Genomic DNA, 14,638 nt, shown 5'->3' on the forward strand with positions numbered 1-14,638 from the left:
ATACTCACTTTTATTTTGTTTTTGCTCTTACGACCAATAGCGCGACGATCTGTCCGACAGTCGATTATAACCTCAATCACAGCGGATTTAGCTGTGCGCCTGCGAAAATGTGCGGGCATGAGACAACAGCGCCTGAAAGTATGCTACGCGGTTGAAAGAAAACATACMAAGCAACCAGATAGGCGCGCGTGTGCGTGTGCGTGTGCGTGTATGTGTAGGCACAGTTGAAGGTGTTGAACGTTGAGAAATTTGTTTGGTGCAAATTAACTTTGAGCTCTTCATTTTGGCCTCCAAAATCCGGGTGGAGAACCAGAGGTGAGCGTCGTTATCAAGCCCTAGGTAATGTAAATTGGTTTTATGCGGAGAAACAAAAACAAGAAAAACATGAACAGCATTTGACGCTATGAGAAGCTTTCACAAGCATGCAAAATGGCCAACAACATTTAAGAGGGTGTAAGCGCACATTAAAGGTGAACCGAAGCGCAACTGAACGCGTAGCCCAAGTACGGGTTGTCTCTGTGTGTGTGTATATACAAATTTTCGCTGCATTTTTGAGTGAAAATATATATGTAAACACTTCAATGTGCTTTCATACAGAAATACGTACACATATAGTACATATGCGCACAAATTTTTAGGAGATTTTAAGTATGTGATATGCAAATTTTTCGGGTACTATCGAATAAACTCAGAAAAATTTGTGGCTGAAGATATAAGTAATCGAGTATATATGTATGTATGTTGTGGCTTGGTGAACTTCTAACCAAAAATATACCATATCATTTGGTTGGCTAAAAGAATGAGAAGAAAAAGTGAACCCACTCAAATTGCTTTACGAGGGTGCTCAGATCTTTGCTTCACCGACAGGTAGCGCCACTATCCCTGAAGTTTTCATATCATGTAGCAAATTCTTGTAGTCGGCTGCTATCAAAACTTGAAGCTAAACGGACTTGCTGGTCTGTTCTTACCGCTGAAGCGGAAGCTAGCATGTCCGTGGATTTTATAAATATAGAGAAAAGAGCAATATCTGGTATATGCGTTGAAATCGTAGAGAATTTTGATGCAATTACTTTGAATTTTGCTTCAAAGTACAAGTTGAGCGAATATTAATGTGGTCGCAGGGTGGTTTTTCATGAGCCACATCTAAGAGCTTACGTAACAACCACGAAAATAACTTGTTAAATGTTCTACAGGGTTTGTCCAGAAAGTACAAGTGACTTCGAAAAGTGCGCGCTCCGACTGGATTCGGTGGAGGGCGTTCTCAGCTAACGCACGATCGGCTGGTCAGTTGTCTTCGACCTGGAGAGTCAGGACAAACATTTTCACGTGACGTGTTTCTGTGCGTGCTGCAAGCCGAAAATGCAGCGTTCGTTAGAGCAGAGGCACGCGATTAAATTTTGTGTGACACTCATCAAATCTACCTATGCAGGCTTACCCAGATATTGCTTTAGCAAGTAGCGGTGTGTTTCGGTGACACCATGCCTCTTTGGAGGGCCGAGAAGACGTCGCTGATGAGGACCGCCCAAAAAAGGGAAGAATGGGCATATACAGTGAAGTGAAAACGATACTCATTGTCTTTTTTGACTTTAAAGGCATCGTCCACCATGAATTTGTGCCTGTTGGACAAAGCGTCAACCTCAAGTTTTACTTGGAAGTCCTCAAGAGACTCAAACGAAAGGTCAATCAAAAAATCAGTCAAAGGTCGTCTAGAAACATCGCAGCCGATTTCAAGTTGCACTACGACGACGCTCCAGCTCACACCGTCTTACTTGTGAACATCTACCTAACCAAGGGCGCAATTTTAACGCTTTCGCAGTCTCCTTACAGCCCAGATGTGGTATCCCGGATTTTTTTTTGCTGCCTTGCCGGAAAAGGACGATGAAAGGGATCCAAGCAGCATGCACCTAGGCTCTCAAGGCTGTTTCGGAGAATGGCTTCGGTGACGCCTTCAAGGAGCAAATTTTGAAATTTTTTCAAGAATGGTAACGATTTGTTCAATAATTTTTTTTAAATCGACTATGGCAGATCGACAAAAATGGCGATGGGTCTGGGACCTTAGACGAGATGTTCAAATGAAACCCACTCCATAGCAGAGTTTGGTAATGTTTAAATGAAATACGAAGGAGTTCCTGTGTCGTTTACCCTCGGTGAAACACGAATGCTTACCAGAGGAACACCGAAGAACTGTCAAAATAGAGGATGACACTCGTTGAAATTGAGAAATTAAAAATTTTCAGCACGGGGACCAAAAATTTCGTCTGTTTTTGTGAGCTCAGTTTCTATTGGAGTACGTACACTCGTATATAGACAAATTTTATAAAGTCTCGGACAAAGGCGAAAAATTGATTTTGAAAGCATCTAAAAACCGATAAAATTACTTTTTTAATGAAATATAAAAACTAAAGTATTTTTATCATACAAATTTACTAGCATTTTAAGCTTTCAGTATAATTATATATAAAATTAAAATATCAACTCTAACTTGTATTTGCTTGGAATTTATTATTTTCAATAAATATAATTTTTTGTCCAAATCGCTTCTGTGTTAAAGATCGCTCATAAACTCTTTGTATGCTCCAATAAGTATAAGATATTACATCTCAGATATCCTTTTAATATGGTAAATAAAATTGTCAAATATGCTGTACAAAGTCAAGCAAACGTACATCAACCCACAGCCTTCATACCCTATCTACCCCTCAAATTTTTACAATCGCCATTACATTTGCAAATCCGTTTATTCGGTTGCCCCGGCTCGCGCCGCGTACAGTGCATTGCTTGCACTTTAAGATTTATTGAGCTGCACCGTTTAAATGATAAATGACTTTTTGCTGTAGTTGAAGTTTCCGAAAGTATGTGGGTTAGCACACGATTTTGCCTCACCCCTGCCCTCTAATAAGTTTTATATGCTCATGTTGCATGCTTATTTTTTCCTTTTGCCACCAATAAAATGTTCAACTGCCGTTGATAAGTTTATTGCACTCGCTGCTACAAGCCCGCACATAAACACACACACACACACACAAACTCGTGTATGCCAGTAGTATTCGATTGTCGATAGTCGCTGTCGATTTTTGACTTCGATGGCGATTTTGTTTTTGCATTTTCGTTTGACAATCGCTAGGGCGTGTCCTTTGACTCTTTAAGCTCAGGAATGTGGAACAAATTTTTTGATTTATAACTAGATATACTGCCATGGCAACGGTCGGTTAGTGTGTGGTGTTGTAGTTGTGCTTGGTGCGGTGTACTAGTGGGCTGTAGGTGAATTAATAAGCCAATAAATGCATTGAATTAGTTGGAAAACTTTTTGAATTGCTTGGTTTAGAGGTTCAGAGTTGGTAAATTTAATTTGAATTTTAATTATCTGAAATTTGAATATGCTGAATAGGGTACATATATTAAATTGCCACAAGGCGACATTCTATCGTGCGTCTTCTTCAATGTACTCCTGGATAATTGGAGCTCTATGGATGGAAAGATGAGCTGTACGAGTTAGAGGACGAAATTGTCATAGTTCAGCGATTCAAGAGATAGCGTTTAACACTACAGCTCTAAGAATATTCAACGCAGTACCCGCTAGGGTAAGCAGAGGAAGACCTCCACTCCGCTGGAAAGACCAGGCGGAGAAGGATCTGTCTACACTTGAAATCTTTAATTGGCAACAAACAGCGAAAAGGAAGAAAGACTGGCGCGTTGTTGTAAATTCGTCTACAAAATTTGACAACATATCTATTGGACCGCTATGCATATATCCTCGATTCAAACTAATCGATAAAAACCAAGTTAAAGATATATACCTTTTTATGACTTTATTGCACAAATAAGTTTTTCGAAAAAAAAACAGTGCACCTAAATGTAGGCAACGTTTCAGTTTATTGAATTTGGGGCAGATCTGTTTGTTAGATATTCCAAAAAAGTAAGAAAAAATTAAGGTATTGATGTTTTTGTGTTTTTTTTCTCTGCTACCTGTTACTTTTATAATAAATTTTGAGACATTTTTTGGTAATTATGTATTCATTATATTAAAAATTAATGCCTACATTTAGGGTTTACTGAAAGCTATGGAAAGTTCATAAATTATCTTGGACTTATGAAGATTGTTTTGTCGATAGTTAACTATTATTAAATTATAATGATTTGGTGATAAAAATTGCAGCCTACATTTAGGGTGTTTCACAAAGAAAGCAATTAGGTAGGAAAAAAAGAGACAGAGATGAATTTATACAGTTATTTGCAATGTATATTTTTAGGCTTCTATGCAATTACTAAATAATTTTTGGTTTTTAATAAGACAGTACAGATAACTCTCGGAAATGTCAAATGAAAGTATTGAAATTTGTCTCCGATTTTGATATCCCCTTTCACTTCTATCAGAAAAAAAAATTTTCCTGTTAGCATTTAAAATAATAATAATATTCAACACAGCCAAATAAATTAAAAAACTTATTACTCCACTGACGAAATATGCTCCCCTAACGCCTAAACGTTTGCTAAATGAAAGTTGTTCGCAGAAATAATTTCATTTATAATTGAATTAGTTTTCTTTGTTAAATATTTTAGCCAAGAAATTTGTTAAATGTTGACAAACTAAATGCCCTACCGGCGCCATCGATTGCCAATATTTTAGACACAAAGAAAAGAGCTCAAGAGAGTTATATACACACAACCGAATGCTCGCACACCACAACTACACAACCACGCACTCACACAGACACATACGCGGCCATAAGAGCACAAGGGTGTATTTAATCTATATCGATTTAGCTTTGCAAGGTTTCCTCGTGAATGAACGAAGTGTGCGCTGGAAAAGTGTGTTAGCAGGTTATGCGCGAGGCAAATCAAATCAAACCACCGCCGCCGAGCAATGGCTAAAGCATGGCTCGGTTGGCTGATAAGCTTAGTTAAGGTAGAGCGAGTTATATATGGAAATTTTAAAGCAGCAGCACGTTTCACATGAACGCCGCAAACTTGATTTGGCGCTACGGTATTGCAGGGTGATATAACGGCACATGGCTGTGATTTGTTGGCAGCTGCTAAATAAATGTGCTTGCTTAAAATCCGCTGTGTGTGGTGGTTTAAATAGGAATTTGAAGGTGCTTGCGACTAATTGATTTAAGTTGTGTTCACATTGCCACGTTTTAAAAAAGGCATAGACTTTGTAAAATGCAAATCGGAAAATAATATATGTTTTGTAGAATAATTTAATGTTTCTACCAAATTTTCTCTTTGATATTAAGAGATATACAGCTATGAACAGAGATTTTGACATCCTGACATGCCGCTACATTCTCAAAAAGTCACTGTTTTTGTTGATTGGGAAATATTTCTCCAAAAATAAAGCCGTAAATAGTGTTACACCCTTTAAAGCAATGATTAATGATTTTAATGTGTCTTAATTGGAGGATGTTATTGTGCCGCATTATTGCTGACATACGGCATAAATTGCTGCAGACATTTAATCCAACCTTCCGGGTTGGTCAGCCGAAATCATTTTTAAAGCATAATGTAAAAAGTTCATCTTTGTAATAAAGCCAAATTATTGGTCATACCATTGAATTATATGTATTTTATTCCTTTTCCAAAAAACACCCTTTATTTAATAATATTACAATTTTAATAAAGATACGTACTCTTAATATTCAACAACCAAAAATAAATTATTTTACTACAAACCATTCTTTTTACGTAGATTTGTCATTTTTTATAGCAACAGTCACGTGGTTGCTGAGCCAGTGAATGGCAGACTGTATGTATTTTCCCAAAGCTCAAAGATTCTGATATTCCTATTATCGATGAAATCGGGAATTACTATGCCCAACAGAGCTAACAGGTAGGTAGATATATATTGGAACAAAATAGCAGGCGGAAATTGTAATTAATTTCCTCGAGTAAATGGTATTTCAAAAAAATGTATTTTGCTAATATGAGCGCGATCTGTCAACCAGTTTATTTACAGCAGTTAAATAAGTCGGTACACCTCAGTATTAGTTTGCGATTTTTACAATGGACAGAAATATCGAACAGAGAATTCATCTCAAAGTTTCGTGTGCGGAATCGTTGCTTACGGTGACTGAGTTTTCCCAAAAATACAAGGTTACGAGTGATAAAAAGTCTTCAAAGACGGTCGAGAGATCGTTGAAGACATGCCTCGTTCTGGACAACCTTCGACTGATTCAACTGATGAAAATACTAGTAGAAAACACAAAAGACTTAGTGCTTTAAAGTGCTTAACATATCTCGCGAGTCCGTTAGCATGATTTTGGTGGATAGTTTGGGTATGAATAACATAATTTTTCGTTCTTGCTCGACTCGTCCCGGTAAAGCTGAATTTTTTTTCAAAAAGAGTACCGGAATCAGGCTTCAAAAAAATCAAGGTGTGGCTCATTGCTTTTTCGATATTCGTCATTTGGTGCATCATGAATTTGTTCCGATGACATACCGTGACAGGTCAATAAGGAGTTCTATTTGGCCGTATTGAGGCGTTTGCGTGAAAAAATCCATCGAAAACAGCCGGAATTTCGGAAGAACAATTCATTGATTTTACACGATGATAATGCACCATCGCGTTGGGCTACGCTTGTGATCTAATTTGGAGCCAAACACGCAATGAATACCACGATCAACCACCATATTCACCATATTTGGCTCCGAGTAACTTTGTCTTTTGAAAAGATTAAACAAAAATCGCTAACGGAGTCGAAGCCCATACCAAAAATTGCTTTAGAATAGTGTTTCGAGGACTGGAAAAATCGTGGGCATAAGTGTATTATTTGTGGTGGGAATTACTTTAAAGACGACAAAATATTTACAATTTCTGGGTACTTTTTTGCATGTGCGTCATCTTTAATAACGCTTTGAAAACATTGAGTAACTTTGAGATGAGTAAACCAATCTAGTTGGTTTCAGAAGTTTTGGAAACCTCATCACGTGGAAATTCGCTTCACATTCCGAATGTGCTGAAATAAGTTATATTAAGGATTTTCATTCTTCAATGCAAATTTTAATAAGTTTTCAAACTGTGGAGCACTAAAGCATGTATCCAAAAATTCTCTAGAAGTTTGATTTTAAGAAAAGTGTTTGTGACTGTTCACCTAAAATTTATGGAAAGCACAGCATAGAGAGTTGATTTTGCTGTGGGTAATAAAGGCTTCCGGTTCAAGGTTTTTGAAATGAAAATATAAAAAAATATCTAAGTTAAAAAGACCGTTTTTTCCAAACTTATTCCATGTTTATACAAGGAGCGTTCCAAAGTAAGCAGGACTTAAACGAAAACAGAATAAATGGTTTTTCCGACAAAATCAATTTATTTTATTCAAAATCGTCTCTTTTTGCTTCCCTACAGCTTTTTGCACTGTCCAAAAGCATGTCCAACGATGTTTTTTAGCTCGTTGGCCGGTATGGCCGCCAGAATGCCGGTGCAAGCCTTTTGAATAGCCTCTTTGTCTGCAGAACGCTTCCTTTCATGGTAAATGCATTTTTCCGAAAAGGAAGAAGTCACACGGTGCCATATCAGGGGAATACGGGGAGTAGTTAATTGTGAAAATGTGATTTTTGGTTAAATAATCGGTCCAAGTGATGTCCTTCGAATGTTTGATTCTGAGCAATTTTTGGTCGTCAGTAAATTTATGCGGAACAAACCGTGCACACACCTTTCGTAAGCCCAAATGTTCGGTCAAAATGCGATAAACCGATGTTTTAGAGTTGTTTAATTCCATTTCCAATTTCAATAATGATTTCGGCTGATTTTTGACGAATTCACGGATCGTCCTCATTTTGGTCGTCATTTATGTCCTAACGACCGCTTTGAAAACGTTGAAACTACTCATGCACTCTGCTATGGGATAGGCAATCATCGACATAAACTTGTTTCATCAATGGAAACGTTTCGATAAAAGTTTTACCAATTTTAAAACAAAATTTAATGTTGGCTCTTTGTTCGAAGCTCATTTTCGCATCGATAACGCACAAACATACTGACACTTAAAACGCAATAACTTCACTTCCAATTCATGAAATGTCATGAAGTTCTCACTGGACCATCGATAAAGATAGCAGATTCTAATGCATCAATCGATATACAGATGGCGCCATCAGGGGGCGCTAGATTCAAAAAGTCCGGTTTACTTTGGAACGCACCTTGTATACTGACATAAAAGTGGACGCCCCGATAGTTATAAACAGATGTGTCAACATATTTGTACAGACTTCAATAACTATAGGGATATACATTTTGGAAGTGCTAAATTTTCGTTTTTCTATTCACTACATGCTATCTTTCTGACTCACCATATTTTCAAATCCAACGGTTATGGTCAATGCTTACACTGGATAAACTGTTAAATATTTTTCACATGTTGAAGCAGTTAGAGTTTTTAGAATATATTTCTAATAAACTACATTGAATATATTGGTTTTGTTAATCACACACACTCACACACCGATGACTTGCTAACACTTTATTTTCGACGATTATTAATTTAGCCATATCCTGGTGGTTTCTTCATTATCATACTCTTATGCAACGGTGGCATACGTGAGTCCCAAAAGAAGAAATGATAAATGGATAGAACAAAACCCAAACTGCACAGACCACATAAGTAAATCAACACCATTACATAGCGTATGCAACGCTCCGAAAAAGTCGGTCTATGCGCCAATATCTCGTCAACATCGTGCAAACGATACGACGGCAAATGACCGGTGGATATCCTGACAGTGGTTGGACGTGTGCCTTTTGATTCTGACGGTGTGCTAATTGCAGCCGGTTCTGCGTCGGACTCCGCGGCCGCTGTGTCCTCAACGTCATCGTCGTTATTATTATTTACACTCGATTCAATTATATTGACAATTTTCGCTAGATTTTCCGCCATTTTTCGCGCGACGTCAACGAGCAATCTGCGCTGTGGTTGCCCTGATCGGCGCAATTTAAATGTGATTCGCAATTTAAATCAAATCAAAATCACGTTTATAAATGTATATGTATGTCACATAGCTGTAAATTAATTGATGAGCGCGAATAGGTGAAAATGCGGCGGCACACGTTTGTGGTAGAACTGTCAAAAAGTTAATGGCAATATAGAGCCACATGACAGGAAATACTGAGAAATTACCACAGAGTCACCAGATACCAGGCCAACACCAGCAGGCTGAGTCGCGGTATATCGCTACATATGCGAGTACGTAGTAGGAGGGCTCTGAGTGCTTGGGATTTAGTGAAACGAGAAATAGGATTAAACCGTGTGTATTGCTTTGTCAACTTTTTGGTTTTGTTTTTGTCTTTTTAATGGCGCTGAATTTCGCTTTAATGGCGTTAATTAATCCGTCGCCCAAGAGTAGGGACTGCGCGAGTAAGTGAGCGCCATGCTGACGATGACAGGCAGTCATAGTAGAGAGGGTGTATCGTGTGGTCAGTGAGTGTGAAGTGAGTTTTGTGCGACAAATTTAAAAAACAAAAAAAAAAAAAAAAATGTCAGAGTTACTTTTAAATGCGGAGAGTGAGTATGAATCAGAATAAAAAATATTTCTGAGTGCTATAAAGAACACAACGAATACAGGGTGCAAGCGAAGATCGCTACACGATTTCTCGCAAGGCGAGTCGCTGTCGTGCGATTTCTTCTATCTACTCCTACTGAAAATAATTCGAGCTGCAGAGCTTAACAGAGAAGCTGCAATCTTCTACAAGGGTGTACAAATGCTGGCGTACGCTTATGACGTCGGAAACATTTCCATTACAACCGCACCGCTTTCTCCAGGCTTGACAAAGAAACGAAGCAAATGGGTCCGGTAGTGACCGAGAGCAAGACGAAATATCTCCTGGCATCATAGAAACATTCACAACTGTTGACAGTGATAACTTCGAAGGTGGAAACAATTTCGTCTACCTTGCAACCAGCATCAATACCAACAACATCGTTGGCCTCGAAATTCAAAGCAGAATAACTCTTGGCAACAGGTGCTACTTCGGACTGAGTATTTGATTGGGAAGTAAACTCCTCTCTCGATGAACAAAGACCAAATTTTACAAGTTACTCATCATTCCCCTCCTGCTATATGGTGCAGAGGCATGAACTATGACAAAATCTAATGAGTCGATGTAACGAGTTTTCGAGAGAAAGGTTCTGCGGAAGATTTATGGTCCTTTGCGCTTTGGCCACGGCGAATACCGCAATCGAGGATCATGGCGCTCGAATGGATGAAAACACTCCAGCTCTGAGATTATTCGTCGCTGTAGCCGCTGGGGGAAGCAAATTAATAGGTAGACATTGACTCCACACCAGGTGGAGAGAACTTGGCTACACTTGGTGTCTTTAATTGGCGCCCAACAGCGAAACGGAAAACGACTGGCGCGCTGTTGTAAACTCGGCAATAACCACGTAAGCAGTATCTACGACAAGAATTAGAAGAATAAACACAAGTTGTAGTTGAATTCACTTTTTGAACTTTTGGACTGATTCCTTAATTCAAACTGCTACCTTTGAACTGAATTGTGGCTTGTAATGACGATTAAATTAATGACTCTACAGGGCGTATGAGTAACACTAATAAAATAATGATATTAAAATTATCTTCTTTAAGAATTTAATTTTCAAGAAGCCTAAAATTATCCCAGTTTTAAAATTTTGTTCTATAAAAGACTGTTGCAATTAGGTGGAGAGGAGGTAGTTAGCCAAGTAAGAATTAGAAGAGTTTTTTTTTTTTTCAAAAACATTCTTGAGGAACTTCGAACGAAAATTTTCAGTAAGGACCAAGTCACATGTTTAGGCTTAGTAACAATATAACCGCCTTTCTTTGTTTTCGTGAGCAAAATAGTTGAGTAGTATTTAATGTGCTACAAAGATAATTGCTTTGAAATAGGAAATTTTCGTCGCGTTTTTGAAAAAAAAAAAAATAAATAAAACCGTCCGACAATTGAAAACCTTCTCAGACAAAAATTACGTAATTAACGAAAAAAAGAAGAAAGGCAATGTTTACTTATAAGTATGCACTTTGTAGATTTTTTGGTTGAAGTTTACTTAAAGGATCGTCTCAGTATAAAATTTTCGAAAATCGATTTTTTGTTGCACTATCGGATAGTAGACACTGTATTAAACATTCTCTCAAATTTTTAAATCGAAACTCAAATTATTACGGTCGCTACAGCGTTTGTTGTCGAAAGGGAACAGAGTAGCGAACAGGTCGAGAAAATCTTTAAACGCATTTCTTCAGAATAGTGTTTGTCAAAACAGTTTCCACTCTTAAAGTAAGAGTTTTGAAGATATCTCTTTCAACTTGGAGAGAATATTTTTAACATCATTCTCTGTCGCGATATGGTAGCTTTTTTTTTTGAAAACTTCCTATTTTTTCTATGAAAAACTTTCGAAAATAAGGGCTAAATAAGGGTGACACATAAACGATCCCTCAAATAACTTGTGTTTTTGATATTTTGAATATTTGAGAATTTCTTGGGTATTTCTTATCTGATTTCACAAAACGCGTGAAGCTTTTTAATATATTTGTTGAGGTTTTGGGGGATTTCCAAAAAAAAATCTCAACATTATCATGAAAGTATATTTCAAAATTATGCCAGTTAGGGATTTTTTTTTTCGATTAGTATCTTAATTTTTATGTATTAGAAGAAAGAAATCTCGTCAAGAAAATCTTTGCCATATAACACATCCGTAATATTGAAATTGTAGATCCTCAATTAAAAAAATAAGGTATCAGTTGAAAACTTAAGGGTTATATGGGTTCCAGGGCTTAAAAAAATTAAAATTTAAAGTCATATTTAACTATATAACGTCTCAAGAATATTGTTCTAAATGGTCAAGTTGATCCGAGTAGTAGATGGGGATAGAGCCTTGAAAGTAAGATAGAAAATAAGTGTACTATAGGAATATAATCAGAATACTAACTGGTCACTGTCTGGTAGTGACACACGCCCGGAAAATGGGGCTGACAGATCGAGAAGACTGCAGGAAATTTCTATAGCAAAAAACCAGGGAAACAATGGAGCATTTCTTCTGCACTTGTCCGCACTGGCAAAACTACGACGTAAACATCTGGGGTTTCCACAGAATGATACACTGAAACGAGGTATGGATAGTGAGGTCACAGAGTCTGTGAAAACTCGAGTCAAGCGCAGGCAACCTAAAGGATGGTTTCGCGAAAGACAAAATCTGGTCTGTGCGTGGATGATCGTTTCACCAGACTAACCTAACCTAACTTTTGATGATCCTGTCAGAAGTTCAGTTTCAACGCGAAGGCACCTTTTTTCTGAGGGACCGTCGGAAATGACGTCGTAATGGCCGAGTTTTGAATATTTCTTTTGAAAATTCCAAAAAATATATTATTTTATAATGTTTCATAAACACTTTTTTAAAACACTTTAATGGAAAAGACGCAATTTTTTTTTGGGAAGAAATCAGCTAGTTTGTTATTCTAAAAAAAAAAAAATATAAAAAACATTAAAAAATTTGAGCATAACGCTTCGATGTTACCTCATAAATTATGTGCAGAAAGCGCCAACAAAATTTCAAAAGGATCGGAGAAACCGCTTTAAAGTTTTGAAATCTGATGCAAAACGTTCAGAATGCATGGTTTATAAATAAATAAATTAAAAATTAAAATATTGAACTTGTTCAAAATTTCACTTTTCACTTTTAATTTCATTACACTGAACTTTTAAAATTTCCCTGGAATTACATTTTAAATGGAAACAGCACAACATTTTCTGTTAGAGGACACCTAGTATTTCAGCATGGCAAATTTCTTGTGCACATACTATAAAAATATACTAATATCATTTCCTTACATATACAAATAAACAAAAGAGCAGTGTTGCCATACTCACCAAGGTCGTCTACTGGGATATGACACTTAAAACATTAGAAACTCTCCATTCGTAATTCGTATCAATCATACACTCCCCACACAACTACGAGCACTCCTTAGCCCACATGATGCGCATGTTTGTACTCCGGCAGCGGTGGCATACGCGAATCCCAAATAAATAAATAGTACATGGCTAATGTCATGCCCAAGCCACTTATGCCCGCCATGTATATAAACAAGGAGATTAGTCGGAAGGTTTTCGTTTCGAAGAAACTGTCAGATTTCGGCACACTGATTTCTTCATCTTTATTAGCGCCGTTGGCAGCGGCGGCTGCGGCAGCGGCAGCGGCAGCACCAGCAGGTGCGAGTGACATCGTCGTCGTAATTAATTACAATCGAATTAGAGAAAGTAAGCACAGTAAGTAAGAGAAGCAGCAGCAGCAGAGGACAAAAAGCGCAAAAGACTTTCTATAAAACTTTCCTATGCGTTAAGACTTCGTATGTTGTGTTTGTTTTGCGTTTTGGCTGGGTTTTGGTATGACCGTCTTCTAACCACACGCGTCGACGGCAATTCTAAGTCTCAAGTGTAACTAAAATGACTCGCAAGAAAATTTGTTGCACGAGGCTTTTCTTTCGTCTCAATGTCTGCCACTTTGGCTAGTTGTGGAGTAAATATGGGCGTACGTGGTGGTATGTATGTGTGTCTGTATATATGTATTTTTGCGGTTTGGTCTACTAATTGCTTATTGCCATTACTTAGTAGGCGTAAGTATTGGCGCGATTTTGGTCTCTTCAAGTTGGCATTTTCCTATCTACACTTGCTCTTATGAATGTATGTGCGTATGTAAACGCAAGTGTGTTGTTATGTCACTTCGGTATGTATGTGTATGTTTGTTACAACGGTTTCGCATATTTAACTTATGCATTTCGTTTCTTATTCTTTTGTACACTTCGCTTGTTTCGAGGCGCTAATTAGTTGCAGCCGCTCTCACATACATATGTATGTACTTAGATGGCCCGTAGGGAAATTTTGCGGTAAATAATAATAACTTTCATTGAGTTTCTGCAAAGACATGCTCTTTACACAATGAAGGCCCGTGAAGCGAGCTGTTGCGACGAGGTTGGAAGAGGGGTGTCAGATGTGCAGGGTTAGCAGGACATGCAAAGAGGTGGTTAGTGTCATGCGGGGACTCGTTGCACGCAATTCCTACAACAGCCGGATTTTCGGAGATCTAACCTCGTTTAGATCGATAAGTTTTAGATTACGATTGTCATCACGGGAGCAATGCCTTGCAGCAGAGTTGCTTAGAATCCTCCGGATTCGTGCTGGGTCCAACCCGGACCAAGAGGAATTTTTCTGCTACGTCTGCGCCAAAAGGCTCCATCCAAACTCCACCTCGGTTAGGGATGATAGATGAAGCCATCTTAAGACCTGTTAGGTCTTAAGACATTCAGGGAGTGGACAACGAGTTACGAGGCCCCATGCTACCAACGCATTAATGCGACCTTAGTCTCTGTCGCTGTGAAATCTGCACCAAGTTCGCACCTCGACGGTCCATAAGAACTCAAATAGGCAGCATGACTCCCATTTTGCTCAGTCCCCCATCAACCGAACATTATAACATGTCTCTTGGTCATTTGAGGTTAAGTTCTTTTTTGCTTTTCGGATTGACTAAAACTATAATTTTCTTTTTAAATAATATTGTATATGAAAAGCTTTAGGAATGTTTGAGTGATAGTCGAAATATAAGTAATATAATTATCCTGATAGTAATGACGAGGCTTCCCGAGAGAGCTGTACCGGCCGATCAAATATGACCCGGACAAA

The 14,638-nt window shown here is 38.0% G+C and overlaps 2 protein-coding genes and 1 long non-coding RNA gene across 7 annotated transcripts in view; 1 reads left to right on the forward strand and 2 right to left on the reverse strand.

The window, feature by feature from the left end:
- LOC108977952 (synaptic vesicle glycoprotein 2B) overlaps positions 1-14,638 on the forward strand; it is a 55,266-nt gene that overhangs the window by 34,751 nt on the left and 5,877 nt on the right. The gene's annotated exons all lie outside the window — the stretch shown is intronic.
- The window catches only part of LOC108977956, a 140,008-nt gene that overhangs the window by 26,209 nt on the left and 99,161 nt on the right, over positions 1-14,638 (reverse strand). The window lies entirely within an intron of this gene.
- On the reverse strand, positions 12,830-13,393 carry LOC108977955. Its single transcript, XM_018947960.1, has one exon. It carries the CDS (start codon positions 13,182-13,184, stop codon positions 12,927-12,929), a length of 258 nt encoding a protein of 85 aa, XP_018803505.1. The 5' UTR covers positions 13,185-13,393; the 3' UTR covers positions 12,830-12,926.

The sequence above is a fragment of the Bactrocera latifrons genome, unplaced genomic scaffold (genome assembly GCF_001853355.1).
Source record: "Bactrocera latifrons isolate USDA-ARS-PBARC rearing strain unplaced genomic scaffold, ASM185335v1 scaffold_98, whole genome shotgun sequence".
Classification (NCBI taxonomy): domain Eukaryota; kingdom Metazoa; phylum Arthropoda; class Insecta; order Diptera; family Tephritidae; genus Bactrocera; species Bactrocera latifrons.